Consider the following 25,150-nt stretch of genomic DNA (forward strand, 5'->3'; position numbering starts at 1 on the left):
TTTTAAATGGCAAGCACTAGTTACATGTTTACTTTCAGAACTGCTAAGCAGCAAATGGCTGCAATGACAGCAAATCAGAGAATCATATTCATCTGCTACTACAAGTCGTCAGATTCCATGATGGCCCCTCTTCCATAACAACTGGTTACCACAATAAAAATAAGGGTGGATACTTTTTGATCTTGCTTTGTATAAATTTGCACTGATTATAAAAGAATACATATTTTCTTTTTTTTGCTCTTTTGTAATAAAAATTATTTATTAAATAAAATAAATTATTAAAAATTTCTGTAAACAAAGTTGTTAATCTTTTACACTAAGTGTAATATGATTATTCAACTCATTTTCATCAAGGCACACAGTTACATTAGTTGCAAAATTTATCTTTTCTTTAAATTTTGGATTTCCAGTCATTAATATCAGTTCTTGTCCATTCAATCTTAGCTCGTTTGATAGTGATTGTATTGCCTGAAAAAATAAATATCAGTTTTATATTTTCATTAATTACTTAGAAAATAAGTAAAGTAATAAATCTATAAAAAAACTAATTATACTTAAACAAACTGCACACAGAAAAAATTGCCACATTTCACAATTTAGCAATTGTTTTCATTGGTCAATGAAAACATAAATATTTTGGAATAACAATTGATCAGCATTTAAAAGTAATGTAACAACAGAGTCAGCATTTGCTAGCAACTTCATAGGCAGAAATCACAAATTCAGTAACATTTACAACCTTGATATTCTACACTTATAAAAAAGGGCCGCCTTATCAGAACTATTGAAATAAGCTGATCATATTAAAGATAATATACATACAATTTAAATTTTATAAAAAACTTTCAAATATAAATAAATTTAAATCTCTTACTTTTGAGAAAGTACACAATAAAAACTACAATGAAAATATAATTAATGAACAACTAAAATCTAAATTTCATGGTTGAATTAGAGAAACAGTCCATTTAATTTAAATTTTCGAATTTAGTCTAAAAATATATTCAAATTATAATACTAATAATAATAGTTCTATTATCTACCTCTTATAATAGCAGCAGAATAAGATCATTTTATGTCTAATTATTTAGATGGTAAATACACTTTTTAATTTTTCATGTTTTGTTTTTAATAAAATGTATTTAATTTTATACTTCTGATGAATTACAGATTTCTGTGAAAGTGCTTAATGTGAAGAAAACAAAGTAGATGTAAGTATACATGATAATTAGTTTTCATATATAAATTCTGCTGCTAGAATGGAATTTGCTAAACTATATTTAAATATAATAGACCTTTAACAATTAATTAGTTAGAATTAATTAACTTTTACAATTTTTACATAAATATTGTAAATGTGTGCGATTTGAATTTTATCTGTTAATTTAGTATCCTGTTGTAAGTTTTTGTTCAGTTACTTATAATATTCATTGTGCTCAGGTACGGTAGAATAAGAATGACAACATAAGAATAAGACCAACATTGACAACAATGTTGGTGGACTGTGTCTGTAAGATAGTAATTAGCAAATGGTGACTTTATGTTGCTGTGGAGGACTTTTATGAGTTCATTAACCAATGTAGAACATCGTGCAATCACAACTGTTTAGTCTATAAACAACTGTTCAGTTTGTTTGGTGACTGTATACTGTATGCAATGATGTGTTTTGTTATGTTTCTATTAGATTCAAGCATCCAAGCTGAAATCATTCTACAATTTATAAAACAAACAAATGTACTCATTAACCCCCAACAAATATGTTCACAAAATAATATGCTAGCTTGGATTTATTGATGACACCATATTATTGTACAAAGACAAATTAAACTTTACAGACCCTTCCCCTCAAAAAAAAAATCAAACTATGAAACAAATAAATTTTCTTGACTTCATTATCCATAAAGCAACCAGCAGAAACACATTTTCAAAATTAACAGACTGTTTTCAAACTAACAATGACAGACATACTCATATCTTAAATCATCCAACCTCATGTAAACTGTCTTTACATAAAAGTACAATCCAGTCTCCGAGGAAGATCACAATAAGATATGAAAACATTTATAAAGAATCTTTTTAATATGTTTTATTATTCAATTTGTTACAAAAAGTTAAAATTTCTAATCTTTTAAATAAATCTGTGATTTATTAAAATGACAACACATTATAATGATGGCTATTTTTAATAGGACCTGGTAGTTAACCTAATTATTATATGCTGTTAACAAAAGCAGTTCTGAAATGTGGCTCAAGAGAAATGAGTATTGTTATTTTTAAATGTTGCTAATTTTAATACTTTTTTTTTAGGAAGGTAACAGATGATTTTGTGATTATAAATGTAGATTAGAATTTTTAATTTACAAATCATTAAGCGTGATTCATATCTAAGGATAGTAACAATGAACAGACAGCCTACTGTTACATAGGCTGACTACTTCTAACTTTATGAAAATTGAAACTTAGTTATCAGAATTTATTGTAGCAAAACAAGAATAACTATCAATTTTTAATAACTTATAATCGAAAAATTGAATTATTTTTCTGGTAGATTAAAGTCCAAAACATAATAGAGTTTATCAGAAATTGAGAAAAACAAAAGATTTTTCTAAATTCCATAGAACAATTTTATAATTGTTTTTGTGAATATATAATTTATATGAACTCTTTAGATCTAAAATTCAGTTAAACTATTAAAGGCAGCATATTTAACTAAAGTTTTTGCCTTCAACATTGTTAATCTAAATAAATAAAAATACTTAACAGTAAGGGGATTAATAAATTTAAATATATATATTTAAGGATTAAATATGCAAGTAATATTTTACATGCCTGAAGAGAAGTGTAATCAATTTCTGTAAAATTACTACAGTTTACAACTATAGGATGTTTTTTATCTTGATGTTTTATAGCAATATCACGTAGAGTTTCTGATGCGGGAAAATACATTCCTCTATCTGGTTTTATTTCTATATATGTCTCCTTACTTTGTGGTACCTTGAATAAAACGTAAAAAATAAAATAGTAATAAATCTATAGTTAAATGAAATTTTTTTAAAATTTTATCACAAAATGAAATCAATGAATGTATTTTTAATTATGACTTACGCATTAGTATTTTCAGTAAATTACTTTTATTTTATTGTTAATTTCTCCAACATAGTAAAAATGTGACAGTGTAATGCCCATATACGAAAGTACATTAATCTATTGCTATATACTACCTGTGTCGTATTCTTCTATCCATGATAGATGTAAAGCATCTGAGATTCAAATGATACTGATCAGAATTGTTTTCTATGAGAATAATGCTGTTCATTATACAACCAATCTCTGAGATGAACAGATAAAACATATCTACTGTTAAATGTCACCTATAATTCAGAAAGGTTGGTAAGCTGATATGTAACTGTATGTTTGGCTCAATGAGGAATTTTTTATTAATATTACTTTATAAAAACGATACTCAATCTCTTGACTGACTAATGTTATTATGCATTAACTCTTCTCACTTTCTTTCTCTCACATGATGTTTGTGTGATACTTTACTTCCATTACATTTTATCTGCAGCCTTATCATTTATAAATTCATAAAATTATTTTGTTCAACTACGAGGGCTGTCCAGAAAGTAACTTACATTTTGAAATTAAAAAACAACCAAATAAAAAAATTAATTTTATTATATACATTTGAAAGGAACAATCTTTAACTATTTTTTATATAGTCGCCATTTAAATCGAGGCACTTATAACGATGCACAAGCTTTTCAATTCCTTCTCTTTTTTAATCTGCCGCCTTAGATTTTTGGCACCGGTCTTGCACAAAACTTGTGAATACAAAGCTTCCCCGATACAATTTCATATAGTAAACCGTGAAATTTGGAGGAAATGAAGCGAGAGTAACGTAATCGCAATGCGGCGATTTTCACAAATTTTATCGTTGATTTTCATCATCAGTTCATCAGTCACAGGCTAGGCCGACCACTGCGGTCCTCATTATAAACATTGGTGTGGCCTTTTTTAAACTGAATGCATCACTGTCGAACTCCACCTTTACTCATTATTCCATCTTCGTATACCTCAAAAAGTTGCCGATGAATTTCAATTGGTTTGAGAAACCTAATCACTCAATACACCTCACAACTCGCAGGATTTTCTATTGAGGTGCACATTTCAATAATTCACAACGAATAAAGTAGAAAAATCACAGTCTACACGCTACGACAGCTTGATGCGTACCGAGTGTAGAACCTTTTTGGCGCCAAAATGTTGGCTCTATCCTCACTTATCTCCACGCTAGGCATAAATGTAAGTTACTTTCTGGACCGCCTTAATCAGGTCAAGCTATTATTAGCAGCTTGCGAATTTAGCTGATCTACTTGCTAATACCCAACCATTTTTTTCTGGAATTTTTTTCTTCTAATACACTTTTTTATTTAAAGAAAATACCTAATGTTATTTTTCCAACCAATCTTTTTGGTTTATAAAGTTTTGATGGGCATACCTTCAAAAACTTGTAGAAATAATACAAAAAAAAAAAAACATACATTATTTCAAAAAATATTAACTGTGTAAAAAATGTAGAAACAATATATTTTAATTTCAAGAGACTTGCCAACAAAAATGGTTTTATATTCAGTTCTTATAATCTTAATTAATTCTATTGAATATTTTTTCTAAATAATATGTCATCTGGATGAGATTACCTTATGTTCATCTACAGAGATTTGTGGTCGAGACCATGTGCAGATTAATTGTATCATACTAAGTAATATTCCTCCAATTAATCCTTCAGATAATGTTCTAAAAAGTGTCAAAAACATTGTTATTATCATGATAATAAATCCTGATTCTGCAATATTAAAAATAAGAACAATTTTTTTACAATATAAGAAATGTACTTTTATTCACGACTAAAATTTATCAGTACGAGTATAAGGTAAATATAAAAACACAAATTATAAAAAAAATGTTTATCAGTCTACAGACTTCAAACTTTATTTAAAGTTAAAATAGTAGTTAAATAAATTATAAAAAAATGATTTTGCAGACTTATGCCAGGTCAAAATAAAAATTTAAAGAAAAGATTTAATGAATACCTAACATTTCAGTAAATGAAACTTTGACTTATAATTACAAAGATATTAATAATGAATGAATTACTTTTAAAAAAATATCTTATAATAATGCATAATCAAAAAAATAAAATATTTCCTTTATTAAAATTCCAGTATTTAAGTAATTTATTTTTTGGAACAGTATGACAAATCATGATAACACTAAAATTCAATGGTGTTTATTTTACACTTCATAAAATGATATGTATTCAAAATAGAATTTCTGTTTCTAATGGACCTTTTATAATTAATTAGTAACACATCCTTCAGTGGTCGCACCAAATTTAAAACTATAGTTAAATTACAAGATCTGTTTCAAAGTATTCAAAGTAACTGATCATATTTTTACTTAAAAATTATTTGAACGTGAGCAGTAAACCTTGTTAGAATGCAGCACTAGTACCTAGTTCACATGCATTTTTTTTGTAATCTTTAATCCATATTGGTTGTCCACCAAATATTCTGTGTATTATTGTGACAGGTACCTGTTACATTTTCATTTTGTGGGTAATGACTAAATGTATTGAATAACATTACTGCATCAACTTCTACCAAAAGCTTGATAATATCTTAAATGAAATACTTCGTAAGATTAATTAGGCTTTCTGGAATGAAGTTATGAGGGTTACACACTTTAAAAAGAATGGTATTCAAAATGGCTGAACTTCAGTTCAGAGTGACCAGTGTGCACTACTTAGATGTCAGCTAGCTCAAATTAGAAAACTAAGACACCTTTAAAATGCAGGGTATTGAGGCTAAAGTTATCCAAAAGTGATGAATGGCCTTTATTTATAAAACCAGTTGTCATAATCTCTTAAATGTGGGCTCAATTGAAAGGAAATAATGCTAAGATTTTTTTTGTATACTCTTAAGGACAGTCAAATATGCATGCACAGGCAAGCCAACTCATAAATCAATTGTAGGCAGTCAAAATGTGAACTCCACAGCAGAAGATTCAGTGCATGCTTTGGGTAGTGGAGTTTCAATCGCTAATGTATATTCAGCAGTATGTATGAACTGAAAGGAATATCGATCCTCCAACATTCAAGTCTATTTGTCAGACTTTAAGAGAGACTGGAAGCTTAGTTTCACAAAGTGGAAATCACTCAAAAGTTTCAGTTAGTGACAACACTGTGGGTAGTGTACATGATGCATTCACTGTCAGTCCTGCAAAGTCAATTAGGCGGGCTAGTTACGAACTGGAAATTCCTTGTTTCACTGTTCACAACATTATTCATAAGGGCTCAATTGTAGGGCCACCTACAATATCAGTTTGCTGCAGAAGTATTGCACTGTGTTGAAAACAATTCTAATTATCTTGATTCATTGTTATTTAGTGATGAGGCAATCTTTCATACATGCTGGAAAGTTAACAGACATGTCCTATTTGAGGTACTATATTAACCAGTTTTCTTAGAATACACTGTTACTTTTAGATACATTGAAGAGGTAAAACCACAATGCAATGCGGTCTTATCACTCCAGACAGCATTAAAATGCAGCTTTCTCACTTTCATTACTTCATCTATAATACCATTGTCAGCTACAATGAAGAACTCAGTAATCCCTGTGAAGAACTTTCTTATCTTGGGTAGATGATTGGCTACCTACCCACACTTAGACAACATGCTTCATAAATAACTGTACTAAAACAATACACACTTTCAGAGACTACTTAACATTTGTACAATACTTACACATCAACTAAAAATCAAATGAAATTATCATTTTCTTCCAAGAAGATTGCAGAGTCAGGTTCACAAAACAAACAAAATACACAAGATCATATCAAATACTAATAGAGCACACACAGCCATCCGAGAGTATACAAATCAAGCTAAAGTGATTGCACCAAATACTATACTGTTAAACTGGATCTGTATTTAACCACAAATAAAAGGAATACTATATACAAAATCAAATTTTTATACTCTCAATGGTTGACAGAAACCACATTAAATGAATAAACAGAAACAGTAATTGGATTATATATATATTATTTGATTATATATTTAAGGTAAAGTTTTTAAATCTTTATATGACAGCCGCTGTATTAACAACAGTACTAGTAATAACACTGAAGAGAATATATCTCATTATAAATAATTACCTATTGTAGGCCAAACAACAGTTTGTCCCACTTATATGCTTATAAATGCCCCTGACATTCTTTTTCTTAATTTCTTTTAATTTATAGAATATTTTTAAGTTTTTGTTTTCCACAGTATATTTTACTAACATCTGCTTTGGTATACATACACTGGAGTTGTTTTTAATTTTATTAATTAATATATTTTATTTTTTTTATTTGTAACTGGTTAGATACGTAGACTCTTTATAAATTAACCTCCAGTTGGGAGTTACAAACAAACAAATTTCTGCAGCAAATAGAGCATGTGCTGTAGACATCAGCTAAGTTTAAATCTAGTGACACATATGGTGAGTCGCCATTATGTTCTATACTGCCCCAGTAATATGTGGTGAAATATGAATTGTGGCTCCCTCCAGTTTCGAATAGGTAGCGTTATTAATATTTTTTGCAAGCAGAAGCGTCTGTAGCCTAGATCCACATTGTCTGTGTGTAGTTTGCAGTAATAATGTTATGAGTGATGAGAACGGTGTAGAAACTTTACGGTATGGCAAACTAATGTGCACGATGACAAGGAAGGAAGAAGGTATCAATAGAAGAGGTTGAGTGATCAACTTGTTGAAAAAGTTGAACATGCAGTTTGTGATAAATGCTGATTCAAGATTACTGCTGAACTTAGTCAAAATTTTCCTAAAATTTTAAGGTCCACTCTTTACAGAGTTGTTATAGACAGACTGCGCTTTCGTAAGTATTGTGCATATGGGTATTGAAACTCATTTACAGATGTCCACAAAACGAAAAAAATGAGAGCAGTGCTGATTTTCTTTTGAATACCAGAATAAAGGAAGTGAATTTCTTGAAAGTGTTATTATTGGGATGTCACGTGTTTTTAGTTCATCAATAATGAGACAAAAAAACAGTTCAAACAGTATATACACATATACACATTTGCAAAGAAGCCCAAAAATATCAAACAAACCAATTTGAACAAAAAAATTATGACTACCATATTTTAGGAGCGTAAAGGAATTTTGTTGGCAGAAATTATGAAGTCGGGTGATGTAACAATAACCACAGATGTTTATTGTTAATTACTGACAGGAGAGTGATGTAGAATAAACAGCATGGAATGCAAAGGAGATCATATTTCTTTTTTTTTGCATATGACACAGTCTCACACCATCAATACCAGTAAAGGAGGTACACTAATCAAATTTAAGTGGCACATTTTTTACAGTAGTTCTTACAGCTCCGATTTGATATCGTTTTGATTTTCATCTCTTCACAAAACTGAAGAGTTGGTTGGCTACTCAATACTTCAAAAGCAATGTTTAACTCATGATTGGAGTTAACCAAAGGGTTTTTGGCTGTGCCTTTCTTTGAAGAGAGAGTAAATTAGCTGGTGTCATAATACATTAAGTATTTGAATTTGGGTGGGGACTGACAAGAAGTAATATAAATGTTACATTGTAATCAGTTTTTTCAGTTTATTTTGTTTATTTTTATTACTTGACAGAGGTTAAATCATCAATAACCTTTGGATGTTTTTTAAACAGCACCATTTTTTTCTTTTATAGATTGTTTTTTCCATATATTAATGGTCCAATGTAATAAAAAATCGTGTAAATGGTGTCTGTCATAAATATTATTATAGAATAATTATTAAACTAATCAATTTAAAATATTTTATTTATTACTATTATCTTTTAAAATTATTTGTGTTGAATTAAATAGTATTATTATTTTTCAAACAAACCAAACCAATTTTTAAATCTTAAATGATCTTCCTAAAAAAAAATTCCAGGAGTAACTTATAGTGGAATCAAAATATAATAGCAATTGAACTTGTTGTTGATGGTACTGTATATGACTGAAAATGTTTGACAATTACAAAAAGTTTTTTTTTGTGTATTTTCAATTTGGTATTTTAAAAATAGAACATTTATTAATTTGAAACACTTTTCATAAATAGAAAACACATTTATGCATGTAACAGTGCAATTTAAGATTTTTATCAGTACCGAAATATGTTTTAAATTTTAATTTACATTAATATTAGATGGTCAGGGCTTTGCCCTTGGGACCAACCCAGGTGTTCCCTGGCCTCTCCTGGGTGGTCGACCTCAGGTCTCTCTGGGGCCTTTCAGGGCTTGTGAGGGCCTTCCAAGTGAAGCAATGCCTGACTGGCTCCTGGAACTCCCACAGCTCGATTCGTTTGCTGTTGCTGTCTAACCAGTAATGTTCAACTGGACTCTACAATGTTCATTAGCCTCATGATTGTGAATAATACTGAATACTTAAATTGTTCATGTTTTATAGAAATCTGTAAAAGAAACTAAATTACCAAAGTCAGAACAGTAGTTACTATGGTAACTAAAGTAAACATACTTTTTACGAGGAAACCTTCTCAACTTACATCTGTTGCTATGGTGACAAAACTATAACAATGAAATAAAAAGATTAATTTTTTCTTCTTTAATGAATGTCTTTAATTGAAAACTTTACCTCAAGGAGGTTAGAGCCTCAATCTATGACTTAAAACCTTTCCTGGGATAACATGAATGTATCCTGCAAATTTGAAAGCACTTGGTTGATTGGTTATCGCATGGTAACTAGACACAGACAGATAAACAAGAAAACAAACAAACTCTCTGCTTTTAAATAAGATTTTCCAATTAAATAATTGTAAAAAAAAAATACACAAAACTTTACTTACTGTCTGTCTTCCATATTGAATATGCAGTTTTGATATTTAATTTTACCATAACAGAAAATATAATCACTGCTGATAAAGAAGCTTTTGGTATAAAATACATGTATGGAGTAAGGAATGTCAGTGTTAATACTGACAGCATTCCTAAAATAAAAACGGATATTAAAATTATTTTGTTTAATTTTAAATAACTAATAAAATTTTACCTATTAAGGGCGGCTGAATTGTAATGTACATTTGTTTATTTATTTATTTTTTATTTTTTGGTGTTTGTGGCCGAAAAACGCCTGGGCGTTATCATCGCCCGGTAGCCATTAGTAAAAGGGTAAAATAACTCTGAAATAATAAACTATACAAGGCGTAAACGTAATACCAATCACATAATAAAAATTTACTAAAACAAGCTAAGAAGGCAAAATAAAACTCAAAACTCATACCATAGACAAAGTTGATAAAATATAAAAGTTAAAATAATAGATTAAAGAAAGTATATAAAACTTACCTAATTCCGATGGGTTGTGCAAAAATCCCTTCCCCGGACAGTAAAATTAAATACATAGAACCAAAAATCAAATTGAAAATAAAAGGCTATAATTATTAAAAAAACTGTCCTTACAGAAAAACATATATGAGCATATTAAATCCGTTGCAATAACCCGGTTTTATGCAAAAAGAGAAACAGCCGTTCCAAAATGCCGCTATCGTCGCACAAGACATGACGGATGTCATTTGTTTATTTGTTTGGACATTTGTTTATAACTTGAAAATAAAAGGAAATGAAAAAAATATGGTATAAAAGTACATTTTATTTGCTAGAAAAATTTACTTTTTTTCACATAGTCACCATTTACATCTAAACATTTCTCCCAATGGTGAACCAATTTTCTTATTCTGTCAGTGATGAATACTGGCATTCTTTCCTTGATCCGTGAATTCACTGTGCCCTTACAGTATCCAGGTGAAATGAACACACTTAGTATTACTCTTTAATTTTGGAAAGAAGTGAAAATTGCTGGGTGCCAAATCTGGTTAGTATGGAGTATAAAGGATATGGAATAAGTTCAAATTTTAACTTTATAAGAGCCGCCTTGGCAGTATTAAAAATATAATAACTTCCCATCACGGTATTGAAAAGCCATTTCCCTTGTCACATTAACTTTTCAGAAGCTGCTCATAACATTCCTTTTTTATTTGTTCTTTTCTATGTGGTGTGCATTCATGTTTAATGAGTTATTTTGAATAGATTCATTATCTCCTTTTAATGATTCTCATTAGTCACAGAAACTAGTCGACCACTTTGAGGTTCATCCTCATTTGCTTTACCAAATTCTGATGCAAAAATTTTATTGCTCAACTACTCACAGTAGTTCTTTCTTTTTCCTGTTTAGCCTCTGGTAATTACCTTTCAGATAATACTTCAGAGGATGAATGAGGATGATACGTATGAGTGTAAATGAAGTGTAAGTTTTGTACAGTTTCAGTTCGACCATTCCTGAGATGTGTGGTTACTTGAAACCCACCACTAAAGAACACTGGTATCCATGATTTAGTATTCAAATCCGTGTAAAAATAACTGACTTTACTAGGACTTGAATACTAGAACTCTCGACTTCCAAATCAGCTGATTTGGGAAGACGCGTTCGCCACTAGACCAACCTGGTGGGTTCAACTCACAGTAGTTCAATCAACTGTTTCATCACCATAAATGGGTTTTAGACAACGATGAATGTCACTAGCGTTCACTTTTAAGTTATCCATTTTTAACACATATGTTGTTTTAGATCCATTGACATAGTAGGTGTACTCTACTCCATAGTGATGGGCATGTCAGAAAACAAGAGGGAAGGGATCAGTAAATTTTAGAATGTTAGTTGTAGGGAAATGAAACTACAAGATGACAGCAAATGTCGCTTAGTTTTCCCGTTATGCTCTAGTGTACATTACAATTCATCTGCTCCTCATAATAATGGCAAGAAAATGTAAAACAAAATGCATCTATATCATTTTAATCTTTCAAAAATCTCTAAATTGAATATTCTTGCATTTTGTTTGATGTGTTAAGAGGTTTTACTTTTCTTCACAAAGTTCTTTTAACATAATTTACAACTGAGTACTAAATCCTATCAGCATTATATACCTACATCTACCTCCTTAAAATAAAATATAAGATTATCACTGTTTTCTTGGTCTCCTTATACTGAAAGAATAATACAATGCTAATTTTAGCAGTTAAATGTATTTCACAGTGTTTCAAGTATTTTTTTGACTGTTTCATTAAGCATTATATTTTAATACCTACCTTATATTACCATTGTGCAATCTGAAACAAAATGACAGTACCTCATTTCAGCTACTTTCACTTAATGGAATCTAAATCTTTTAATTTCAGTTATTGGTGCAGTGCCAGAATCATTTCCTAAGAACCAAACTTGATCTTTAAGCACACATTTTAATTCTTATGTTGAGTACTGAAATGGTAATAGATTAAATAATATAGCAAACTAACTAATGCTGATAATCTGTTTTAAAGGAAAGTAATTTGTAAAAAAGGAAGATGAAAATAGAAATTTTCAATTCTTTTATTTAAAGTGCTGAATTATATTTAAGTTATCTGTATACAGTTAAGTACTGATTTGAATGAACAAATATATTGATTTCTTCTAGTTCACAATTAAATTAACAGATATTCTCTCAACTTCTTATATTTACCTGAATACACTCCAGCGAAGGTTGTTTTAACATTACAAGTAGATGCAACAGCACCAGCTATTATAACACCAGTTGCTGGCATGGCACCTAAAAACCCTCCAAATGTATTGGCTAAGCTTAATGAAAGGAATTCTTGAGAGGTCTCTATAGGTTTTCCATGGCCTGTAATTAATAAATTTATTATTAATTTACTGACATTGAACAATTATTTAAAAAAGCATGCGCGCGCGTGTGTGTGTGAGAGAGAGAGAGATCTACTATGACTTTTCCACAGAAAAAAATTTAAAAAAATTTCCAGCAAAATTTGAAATTCTTATTTTGTTGGATATTAAGGATATTTTATTACTTTGATTTTGATTCCTTTAAATATGGAAATATGGGTGAACTTTTTGTAATTACTATACTTTTTTTCTTTTTTAAGATCAATAACCAACCAAACCTTTACTTTAATAGATACTAACAATTAACAACTTCACAGCAATTTTTTTTCCCCCACTTAATGAGTGTACTAAATTTATTGTTTGATGATAGAAAGTGATCATATTAATTTATTATTCTATATCTGTCTGTCTTTATTTTGACCATGATCCATATATATTTTTTAATCGAAACTCATATGTTTTATATGTACGTACCATGTATTTGTGAAAAAAGTTGGTCAGATGCTCTCTTGATAGTATTGTTGGTCTTATGCTGGAATCAAATGAGAAGTAGATGGCAGTAAATAAGTTTATTGTTAGATTTTTAAAGATTGCAGTTATTGGAGAGTGCTTGGAATGAGTAAAAAAACATGAGGATGATGTGAATGTAAAGCAGATTAGTAGTTGGAGTTGCCTGCAGAAGAAATGCTTGATGATAGTGTTAGTGAATAGCAGATTGTGTGATGTAATAATGATAGCTATAAGCGGGACTGTTAGATTTGCTTTCTCTAAAAGTAATGGTGTTCACTGTACACTCTGTAGTGAAGATGACAATTGTAGTATGATGTGCATTTCTGTGGACTTTGTGTGGTAATGTACAATAGTGTCTTAGATTAACTGAAGAAGGTAAAAAGAAATTACTCTACCTAGTAAACCTGGTACACAATGCTTGTTATTCTGAGAATGATTATGCCATTTTTAGGAGTAACTTGTGTCTTATGCTCAGTCACCTACATCTGTTTAAATATGGTTCCTAACATACATGTAAATGTACTAATTGTATATTTTTAGATTTGAATTACCTGAAAATCACCAGGATACCCATCTTATATTTACTTTAATAATGAGTATGATGTTATTCATGGGGGTTACAACCAGTAGCTTAAGTTATATTCATTGGATAGTTTCCTCCACTACAACTAATTCACAGTTATATTTTACAAAAATACTCTAGTTCCATTATTCAAAATCAATGCAAGATTTTGTTGGGAAATATATTAACCCATGTCAGTTGCTCTGTTAGTACTGACTGTATTTAAATCAACAAAACTTCACCAATGATTCTCAAAGAGCAGTATTGACAAATTATATATACATTTACACATGATAACTTAACTAATTTATGAAAGAAAATGAACAAGTGAAAGCAATGCTGTTCGCAGTCCTCAATTTACATTCAGCTAACCCAATTACACCTTAATTACAATTTTCAATGATGGATAATGCATATTAAGTAATGAAAAAATATTATAAATCTTGTTTATTTTAGGAGATTTCTGTAGTATAAAATATTTTTTGATTAACAGCAAGCATTTCACTATTTTTCTCTTTATAGTACTACCAAATTAACTTAAGGGCTAAGGTAACACCATATACATCCAGTGTTCAGCATCATCAATATTTATGCTTTGTCTCAAAAATTTCTTATGCAATTATTTTAGATAGTCTGTCTTCTTAATCCTACTGTTCTCCAGATAAGAAGATAGAAGATTTTATTATTCTACTTAAATTGGGTTACATGCTTGCTTTTAAGAGCAGCAGTGTTGTTACGTATTCAGAAAAAAATTCTACTACAGGCCTCTTTACCTTAAGCTAACTTTGAATTTCATAGCTTCAATTATTTGAATTATTAATCTACAGATTCAAATAATAATAATGATAATAATAATAATAATAATAATAATAATAAATTAATTTTTATTGAAAGAAGATATATATATGAACATCTCATGTTTATAGAATAGTAATTATTATTGCTAAAAACTGTAATTAATTGTTACAAATTCATAATTAATAGAAATAATCTGTAAAATAAGAAATACATTGAATACTTGATTATATAAAATAAATATAGAGATTAAAAATAATTATTACAAAAAATGGCTATTAAGAATAAATACCTTAACTGTATTAAATAAAACTAATCATAGTTTAAAAAATTCATTATCAAAAACTATTCACTTATTAATTAGCAATGCAATGGCAACAAATAATTTTTTTTCATTTATTTCCTTCTAATATTTTTATGCATTAAGGCATTTTATTAAAATACATAGAACATCTTAAGAATCAATACTGGTATGATGTAACTGAATCGACATCGTACAAGTTTGTAACTATGAAGATTGTAATTTAATTTTATCTCATTGGGCCTGAATTATTGTGTTTCATGTGGAAAGCAGTTCTAAACATCTTTATTTTGCATGATTTAAAGTTAATATAGAATTTACAAGGCTGATCCTCAGAATTCCATTCTAAAGGAATGGAATTGATCAGTATATGATAAATGTTTAAAAAATAAATTGAATATATAAACAGATAAAATCCTAAAAAAATTACAAATATGAATTAGTTTTATTACAGATATATTGAGTATGATTGGATCAGTTTTAATGAAAATCAAGATAAATATCAGGAAATCTTGCAAAAGGGACATCACCTTTGTAGTATAATCATTACTTACAATTTAAAATAATTGGGCTTTATAAGAGAACTGCATAAAGTAAAATTTAGCAAGATTTAAGTTAAAGACCATTCAAAGGAAAGTAATTAATAGTTTACTAGAATAAAAGTACAATAATTTTAGAAATCTTAGAATTGTTGGTTAAGTCTTCTCTTTCAAATTCCTGTAATTCATTAACTGATAAAACTGTGCTACTACTGTATTTCAGCAACTCTAAAGAGCATTTATTCATACATGTCACTTTAATGCATGACTGAACAAAAACAATAGATTTATCAACATGTTGAAATGAGGTTAAACTTTTGAAATTGTTAAATAATAATAACCTCATAGTATTTTTTTTTTTTCAAAACAAGAGAAGAATATTTTACCATAAACTAATCAGTCAATGAGCAAAAAAAATAATTTCTTTTCTAGGAATTATTTAAATTATTATACACTTAGGGTTTTGTTTACAATTATAAAATTTTTAAAATAGAAAACTAACTATAAGATTTTGCTATTGTTATTGTCGCTAATGCAGACATAAGTGGAACCACTATAATGCCTCCTTGTAATGTGTAAACCATATCCTTAAAATTATATGTTGTATTACCGATTGATGTATGAAATGGAGGTAGTGAAGGAATGTGTAAACCTCCTTCTATTGTGCCTGAAAAAAAAAACGTAATTAATTTATTATAAAAATAAAATCATCTCAGAAGTAAAGGTTTAGGAATAGATGATAGTTATAAATCACTCACTGTTCCCTAAATTCACATTAAAATATCCAAATATCACTCTTCAATCAAACATTGCCTCTGTTTCAAATTTTAGGCACTTTCATCATGCGAACAGTAATTTTAACTTTTTATGAATAAATCTTAGAGGCTAGCGTTTTATTATGAAAATTTCCATCTATTTGAAGTTAAATGTTTGGTAAACATTTAACTGGTCAAATGTTTGGGAAACACCATACAGTATCTCTCTTGCTGTTGATTTTAAATTCATATTTATACTACTAAGTCCTAGTATAAGACTAAGTCCTATACTAGATTGTGGATACCGGTGTTCTTTGGTGGTTGGGTTTCAATTAACCACAGGAATGGCTGACCTGAGAATGTACAAGACTACACTTCATTTACATTCTTACATGTCATCCTCTGAAGTAATACCTTACAGTGGTTCTGTAGGTAATAAAATTACAATTTTATCAGTTTAGAGGCAGAAACTAATGTGGTATTCTAAATGGTGATGGACTTAATTTAAATTGGGTTACAAAGGAAAATTTTACATTTATATTTTCAGTACTTATTTATATAACAGTTAAAACTATTTAATTATTAAATGACAACTTTCAAATTACGTTACTTGTTCTTTGAAATAATGAGTTCCATGATTTTTGGAGGTAATTGGCAGTATCTCCTTTGGTGACTATGTTGATGGTGACAATTTTAAAAAGGTTAAGAAACCTTCTTGATATGTAAACAATAATATATGTGATATGTGTATTATTTAATATGTTTATTTGTTAAATTTTTTAAGTTTGAAAAATTTAATTTGTTAAAATACATCGTGATGTTGATTTTTATGTGCTGCATATAAAATCCAACAAGCACTGAAGGTTCTTAACTTGAAGTTAACTTATCGAGCCAAAATTTGTATCTAGTATAAGTAATGAACCAACCAAGTGACTGTGAGTAGTACGTGTTTAAAAAAATTAACAAAAATCCGTATATTCAATCTATTCAGAAATAGGTGATTAATGAAATAATTGCATTGCTTGACTCATTTAAAAGATATCATATTTGTCTATTTGCTAAATAATTGGGAAAAACTGTTTCATAAGGAAGCTTGAACTTATTCTTCAGTGGCTTCTGATTTCCAGAAGAAAGTACTTTTTGTTGGTTAGAAATTATAGCTAGTTAACTTAAGATGTTTGATCAGTAGTAATAGATTGTTCAAGCTTGGTCTCAATCACACACAAAAGATTGTGTGCATGTCTTTCATCCCATTTTTGTATACTTAATTCCTTATAACACTTTTTGAGTTTTATGGGTTTGATAGACTCCCAGTTATCTGGTAATGAACAACTAGATCAATACTAAGAACATCTGTTACAACACAACAACTGTTACAAAACACATCATTCCTGAATTATAGAGTGAAATTGAATTATGTGTTGCTGCAATTCCTCAACAAACATTACAATATGTGTTTAAGAGCATGAAACATTGTACTCAATTATGTGAATCGCTTAATAGAGGCTACTTTCGACAACTATTGCTATTTACTCATTTTTCCATAAGGTTGAACACTCTGTGTTGTGTTATTACTCATACATGCTGAATTAATATTTATATCTGCTGCATTGTTTCGTGAGACAAGATATAGTTGATTAATTCCTTCTCTACAAACAATTTCTCCTAAGAGATTTAATGGCAATGCCAGTTGGTTTCTGTAACCCCAGTCCCATGGAGAAGCGATGCCCATTCATCCACATCATCTATCACCGTTTTTACTATATACAAATTGTTCTCTAAAAAATGCTGTATGAAACTGGAATGCTGTATACCATTCAAGTTATTTTCTAACAACTTCACTTTCTTTTTTAACAGAATATTTTCACTTCATAATTCTTCTACTCCTTTTAAACACTCAATTTTTAAACGCTCAACTTTTTCAACTATATACAAATTGCCAGTTTATTATCAGCTATAATATAATGAATTAAATTAATTCAATCAGCTGAAATTCTACTCTTTCTTGTTCTTCTCATTTTCCTCTAAAAATTACCTGAGTAAGAGCAGCAAAACTGACCTAAGCTGATATTATTATTGCCATACTTAACTTCCTTCATTCAGAACACTTCTAAATCTGACTATCAACAGCATATAATACAAATTTTCTTTTTCATTTGAATGAAAGAATCATGAAATAGTCTTACTTTTATCACTTATGCAGATTTTTTATTAAAATTTAAATATTTAGCCATTTTAAACATAGTCTATATTCAAATGTTTAAAATTTTCATGAAATTTAAATGTAAATTTAAATAAATGATTCAATTTTGTTGTACAAAAATAAGTTCCTACAAAAATATTAATATCCTTTATAGTTTTATTGCAAAATTAATAAAGAAAATGTATTGGTTTTCATAATTATATCATATGGTATATAAAAGACACCATACCAGCATAAATTAATACCTAATCACTGACTTACAGAATTCTATTAACATACTCCAGATCTGGAATAATAGAAATGGAGTGGATCTTTTTCTTTATAATTCTCTCAAAGCAGAAAGAATACTAGCATTTTCGGATCTCACATTTGAAAATCATTACATCTTTTTTCTTAGGGAAGGAAATTTCAGCTTTTCTCCATTCAAATCAGTAGAATTTGAAGTTTTTAAATGAGAATTAATCATAATCTCTCCTTCCTTACAATTTTTATTATCTATTTTTGTTATTGGTAGTAACATATTGCTTTCTATAACAATATTTTTATACCACTTTTCCTGTACACTGATGTAAGAATAAGCTACTCGTTTAATGGTAGATTATAATAATGGCTATTTTATATATTATTATAAAGATTACCTACAACAATAAATGGTTGCTCAGATAATTTATCCATTAATCCTGTAGCAGCTGTAGCAGACAAAATTACGATAGCATTGCGAGATACTGATATTAATTTTATTGTCTTTTCGACACATGAATATTTTATTCTAATATTGTTTAGTTTCTGTAACAAACACATGTTATTCAATTAGATTATACACTAATTATATGAAATTAGTTTTCCTTCTTTCATAAAATATTTCATAGTTCAAGGAAAACAGCATAAATTAATACCTCGGGTATAAATTCAGGGTTAGATGTGATGATTTTCATGCATCATACCTACCTGTGAAAATCACATAAGAATATAAAAAGTACTTGATATTCATTGTTGAATAAACTATTCAGTATTGAGTAAATATTCAGTATTGAACAAACAAACATGTAATTGCAAATTTTTTTATGTCTTTAAAACCGAAAAATTATAGTACTTTTGAAGTAGTATTTTTATGTTGCAGTATTTGAAAAATGTTTTGAAATGCTCAAAAATTTTCATTAAAATTACATAAATTATATACTTAAAATTTGCTATAAATAAATAAATCAATCTTACATGAGGAGGCTTTAAGCAATAAAAATATTTGTAAAAAAAAGAAAATTCCATAAATTTACATTAGTTTTGTCAGTTCTCTAAACTACATATGTTAACTACTATCAGTTTACTTACATAATACAAACCTTCCTCAATGTTCATTCTACACCTAATTCCTTTACAATGTGATTTGTTATCCTTATAAGTAATTCTCAATTGGCTGATTAATATTAATTTTTCAAGTGAAATGTTAACTACCATACAATTCCTGTTTGTGTTAAGACACTAAGCTCCAAGAATAATCATTGGGCTTTTTTTTTATCATATTTTAAGTATAATCAAACTCATACAAGAATTATCCTAATCAGTAAAGTATTATTATTATCTTTTATGGCCGCCTAAGATCAATTTAGTCAGTCCATTATCAAAGTCTTTTAAGACTGTTTGGGCCTCAGTCCTTCCAGTACTTTTTCATACATTCCCGATCTTTGTGCCCTTTCAGTGTTGAATATGTTTGTGTTGAGTTTTTTCTTTTGAGTATGAAGAGAGTGTTTTTGTTCTTGATTTCCTTGTTTAATTTTATATTATCTGTACTGTCTTCTAGTGTAAGACCAATTTCCTTCAGATCCTCTTTTTATTTCTCTGATCCATCTGCATCCTGTCTTGGTGGTTTTCGAGTCGAGGTTGTACTATGCTAACTGTTTCAGAAGTCTTGACTCTTGCATCCTCATGATATGTCCAAAGAAACCTAGTGTCCTCGTTAACATGGTATCAGTGATGGATTCTAACTCTTTGTACAGTTATTTTATATAAATATATATGTGTGTATTTTGTTTACAGCTTAGTCGTGCTCTTTCTCACATCCCAAAAGATATTATTCTTTATTTCCCTATTTATCTTCTGTAAAACCTCAGTATTCAACCATTACTTTTGCAAACATCCCCCCCCCCCCCCGTACAAGGGTAAATTAAGGGTGAGGGTGTAAAAAATTGCAATATCTGCAAAATGTTTATGCAGGGTTTTAAATCCAAATTAACCTACTAATTAAACTCATGCAATGTATGATGACAATTTGATTAATGAAACTAAAAAATATAAAGCAAGTTTTTAAAAATCAACAAAAACTTTTGTAATATTATTCTGTTAATCTCATTCCAAATCTCTTTAGATCCCAGAATTGAATTTAACATCTATGTAACCTTTTTCCAAAAGGCAATCCTGTTCCCTTTTCTTTTTAACTATCACTTTTCTTATCACACTTAAATACTTGGTCATTCATGTACATAAATTGTTTGTCTTTTATTTGTAAATATTAGTTCTTAAACCTCTTATCACTAAATTCTTTGTTTTATTAAAATTTATAGTAAATTATTATAATTGCACTAACTGCATGTTTATTTTTTAAATGCATAGTTACTTTTTTAATTATACAGAAGTGGAAACTACTAAAGTAAATTTACTAAATTGTATCAAACTGTAAATAAAAGCATATTTATCAAACACATTAAAATCAATAGACTGCCTGCACATATAATTTTATGTAATTATTAATTTTACTAAAATTATTTAATTTATATAATGATATTACTTTTCAATTTTCTCCTTCAACTTTAAAAAAAATGTAACAGGAAAGTTATCAACAAGAATGTGTATTGTTTATATAATATTCTTTTCATATTCTCATTGTATTTAAACATATTGTATGTATTTACATTAAATAATTCTATGTAAAACAAAAATTATCTACTAAGACCCTTCTGCAAATTAAAAATCATCCCTGTAATTTTTTTGTAAATGATCTTTGCCCCTTCTGCCAAAAATCATTTACTTATGTCTTTTTGCCCATTCACATAACTGTGAATTAAAATAGCAAATTGATGTACCACTATTCTGTCTTTAATTACATGTAAAATTTACTCTGCAGTCAAATTATTCTGTTTGATAAAATTTTAGTTTTAATAAATTATTTTATGTATAATATCTTCATTTATTACATTTTATTTACATGAAAAGGAAAGTTACAAACCAGTGTCACTAAATGACATCCACATATTTTACAGAGTTAAAAGAATATCTAACATTTTTTTTATGATGAGAGTAATAAAGGTACAGAAATGACACAGTAAAGAGAGATAGAGGGAGACTCTTATGTCAAGTACAAGAAACTTATTTACAGGCTCATGAATTGTATTGAGCACATATTTAATTCATTAATTTGCTATAAATAAATAAAAAAATACCTGTTCTAAAGATACTCATTCCAAATTTAAAAAAAAAATATTTTCTAGTCTTTATATTGTTACTTTCTGATTATACTTTTTCATTTTTTTAATTGAAAAGTTCAAGATCACAGAGATAATAGAACTGCATAATGAACTTATACTTATGAATCCTTCATCTCCACTGTTTAATTAAAAAGTACTGGCTATTAAAAGTATTTGGCTATTACTTTGTGATATCTGAAAAGTGGGAGCAAATCCCAGATTCAGTATCAATCCAAATGTTAGCTTGGCACTTTTCATACACTATTAAATTGATTTATCTCATCATGTCAAACTATAAGAATATTTTAACTGAAAATAAGTTTGTCATAAATCAGAATAAATAAATATAGTAAGAAAAAAAAGGTTATTTGATTTTAGTATGGACAGTTTACATAAATGAACTTAGATGATAATGTACATTCAGATCTACTCATATCCGGGTAATGTTGTGGTGTAGCATCTTGGTTTTGTAAGGTAACTAAAATCTGAAAAAAAACTTTGCTCGTTTCTTGAAAATCACTAACAAAGCAATAGGTTCCTATTAGAATAACTCAACATAGATGAAATGAAGCTAGTAATATTTTATTCAATAATAAAATAAAACTACAAAATTTTATTTTATTTTATTGCAGTTTATAAATTATATTACATCCTAGCAGGAGAAACTGTTGCTTATTTAAATTAAATAATTATTTTATTATTATTATTTATTAAAGTTATTTTCTCCTTACTGCTTTTATTTAAAACATAAAAATTTTAATATTTAAAATTATGTTATTAATTAAATTTCATAAAACATCATTCTAATAAAATGAGATCACTACAAAACTACTTTTTTTCTGTTTAATTTTCGGAAACGTAAGGTATTATTTCAGAGGATGAATGAGGATATGTAAATGAAGTGTAGTCTTCTGTAGTCTTGGGATGACCATTCCTGAGATGTGTGGTTAATTGAAACCCAACCACCAAAGGACACTGGTATCCATGATCTAGCATTTAAATTCATATAAAAGTAACTGCCTTTATTAGGATTTGAACCTTAGAATTCTTGATTTTAAAATCAGCTGATTTGCAATAAACAATTGCAATGGGTTACAATCTGGTGGGTTACTACACAACTACTAAATGTGTATAAACAGTACATGTAAAAATTAATTTTAATTTTTTTTTGTTTCCTTTTCCCTTGTACCCTAGAGTTTAAATTTATATAAAAAATTTGTAGTAATCTGGACATTTTACTAATTTGAATTATGATAAAAGTATGTACATGGTTTCTATTATAAATGTTTCTACCCTGCTATACAAGTCAGTACAGCAAACAGTAGCTAATTTAATGAAATTGTCTTGATATATAGTTTGGTGAGTCATTAAAATTTTTTTTGTTTTTATTTATAAATGAACTATTTCCAACGCTTTGTTATTGTAATCATTTTCTAATATTTCAGGATTAGTGTTACAGTCTGCAGTTGAATTACAGTCTGCCATTCTTTGTGGTGGAATAGTAGAGTCTCAGCCTTTCATCCAGAGATCCTGGGTTCAAATCCTAGCCAGGCTTGGCATTTTTTCATACACTACAAAATTCCATTTCCATATCTCACAAGTTTCAAGCCTATGTGAAACCATCAACCAAAAAATGTTTTTTTTTTCAAATTATTTGCCACGTAAAGGTTTTGTGAAATTATTTTTAAATGTTCTATAGTGCTTTAAAATCTGACTTAAAAAGAATAATTTCTTCTTCTTATATAAATATAGTTACAATCATTAAAGGTGATTTTAAATCACCTGTATTTTACATAAATTTTATTTTTATAATTAATTTTTATGCTTACACTGAGAAATTTATTTTTCTATTCATGTTCATTTCTTACATAAATTTTAGATTTCTATTAAAATTATTTATTTAATTTACCTTTAGAAAGTTTTCATAATCTAATGTTGAATTGTATAAAGTAAATATCATTTTTAATACAATGTACCAAACTGATAAAGAAGTGGTAAATTATAAAGAAAAAATTAATAATTTCATTAAAAAAAAATAAAAACAAAGAATTTGGTATTAATAATGTAAAAATGTTTTAATAATAGAAATGATAAGTATTCATAATGTAAGAATACATTATGTGTAAATAAATACACAATAAATAAATACACAATAAAGGAAGTGTCTGTAATAATTATAGACAGTAAATTCAAAAATCAATACATTTGTGGGTAAAGTGTGTCAATAATCTAGAGTTATGTTAATTTCCATTAATTTGAAAGAGAATTATGTAATATTTTATAATATTTAAGTATTAGAGCATACTTCATCTTGTGGTTAAATGAACTGCATTAATAATTTATCCATTTTATACTTTTTAATATTATATAATTGGGATTATGGTTTAAGGACTAAAAAAACTATTTTTAAAATGTATATATATGAATATACCAGGTGTGTTCAAAAAGAAATGAGAATTTTTTTTTTGGAAAGAATTTTACTTATTTTTCTACATTAATGCTGTCCCCTTCAAAACAGTCCCCATTAGATATTACACACGTATGCCAGCACTTTTTCCATCCCTGAAACACTTCTGAAACTCGATTTTTGGAATAGTGTTTAGCTCTTTCAGCTATTTGCTTTTAATCTCATCTATACTTGTAAAACGACGGCCCTTTAAGGTTCTCTTTATTTTTGGGAATAGAAAAAAGTCACAAGGGGTCATGTCTGGCGAATATGGTGGCTGGAGTATCGTTACAGTGTTGTTTTTGGCTACAAATTGACGAACAAGCAATGAAGTGTGAACAGGTGCATTATCATGGTGCAAAAGCCATGAATTGTTTTGCCACAAATCCGGGTGTTTTTTTCAGATTGCTTCACGGAAACAGCGTTGAACTTGTAGGTATTACTCCTTATTGATCGTTTGACCTTGTGGCAAGAACTCATGATGCACTATAACATTACAATCGAAGAAAATGGTGAGCATAACCTTCACATTCGACTGTACTTGAGATTTTTTCGATCTTGATGATCCAGCATGCCTCCAATGGGATGATTGAGCCTTAGTTTTAACATCATATCTGCAAACCCATGTTTCATCACCTGTGGCAAAAGTGACCATAAAATAAAAACTGCCCCAACACAGGATTGGTTAGTAGAGAGAAAAATTAAACTTGTTCCAAAATTATCTGCTTTATGTTTTATTTACATTTTATTTTTATCTTTTAAAATTAGTTATATTAAATGAAACAAAATTATTAC

General features: G+C 28.5%; 1 protein-coding gene across 1 annotated transcript; it reads right to left on the reverse strand.

Moving 5' to 3' along the window:
* Positions 1 to 303: 303 nt before the first annotated feature.
* LOC142330661 (sodium-independent sulfate anion transporter-like) lies at positions 304 to 17,980 on the reverse strand. The gene is made up of 7 exons (XM_075376106.1): positions 17,782 to 17,980; positions 15,996 to 16,160; positions 12,626 to 12,787; positions 9,920 to 10,060; positions 4,704 to 4,849; positions 2,830 to 2,994; positions 304 to 468 (listed from the first exon to the last, which is right to left on the reverse strand). The coding sequence occupies exons 1-7, from the start codon at positions 17,978 to 17,980 to the stop codon at positions 304 to 306; spliced, it is 1,143 nt and encodes a 380-aa protein (XP_075232221.1).
* Between the last annotated feature and the right edge of the window lie 7,170 nt (positions 17,981 to 25,150).

Source organism: Lycorma delicatula, chromosome 9 (assembly GCF_047948215.1).
Source record: "Lycorma delicatula isolate Av1 chromosome 9, ASM4794821v1, whole genome shotgun sequence".
Classification (NCBI taxonomy): Eukaryota; Metazoa; Arthropoda; class Insecta; order Hemiptera; family Fulgoridae; genus Lycorma; species Lycorma delicatula.

Bases quoted from the DNA above. Each gene is read 5' to 3' on its own strand.
- LOC142330661 (XM_075376106.1), bottom strand. From the start codon at position 17,980: ATGGGCATCGCTTCTCCATGGGACTGGGGTTACAGAAACCAACTGGCA. The intron at 12,788-15,995 runs GTTAGTTTTCTA...TATTAATTACAG, and splicing joins AACAATAGCAAAATCTTATA to GCCATGGAAAACCTATAGAG. The intron at 10,061-12,625 runs GTAAATATAAGA...TTTTTATTTTAG, and splicing joins CTTCGCTGGAGTGTATTCAG to GAATGCTGTCAGTATTAACA.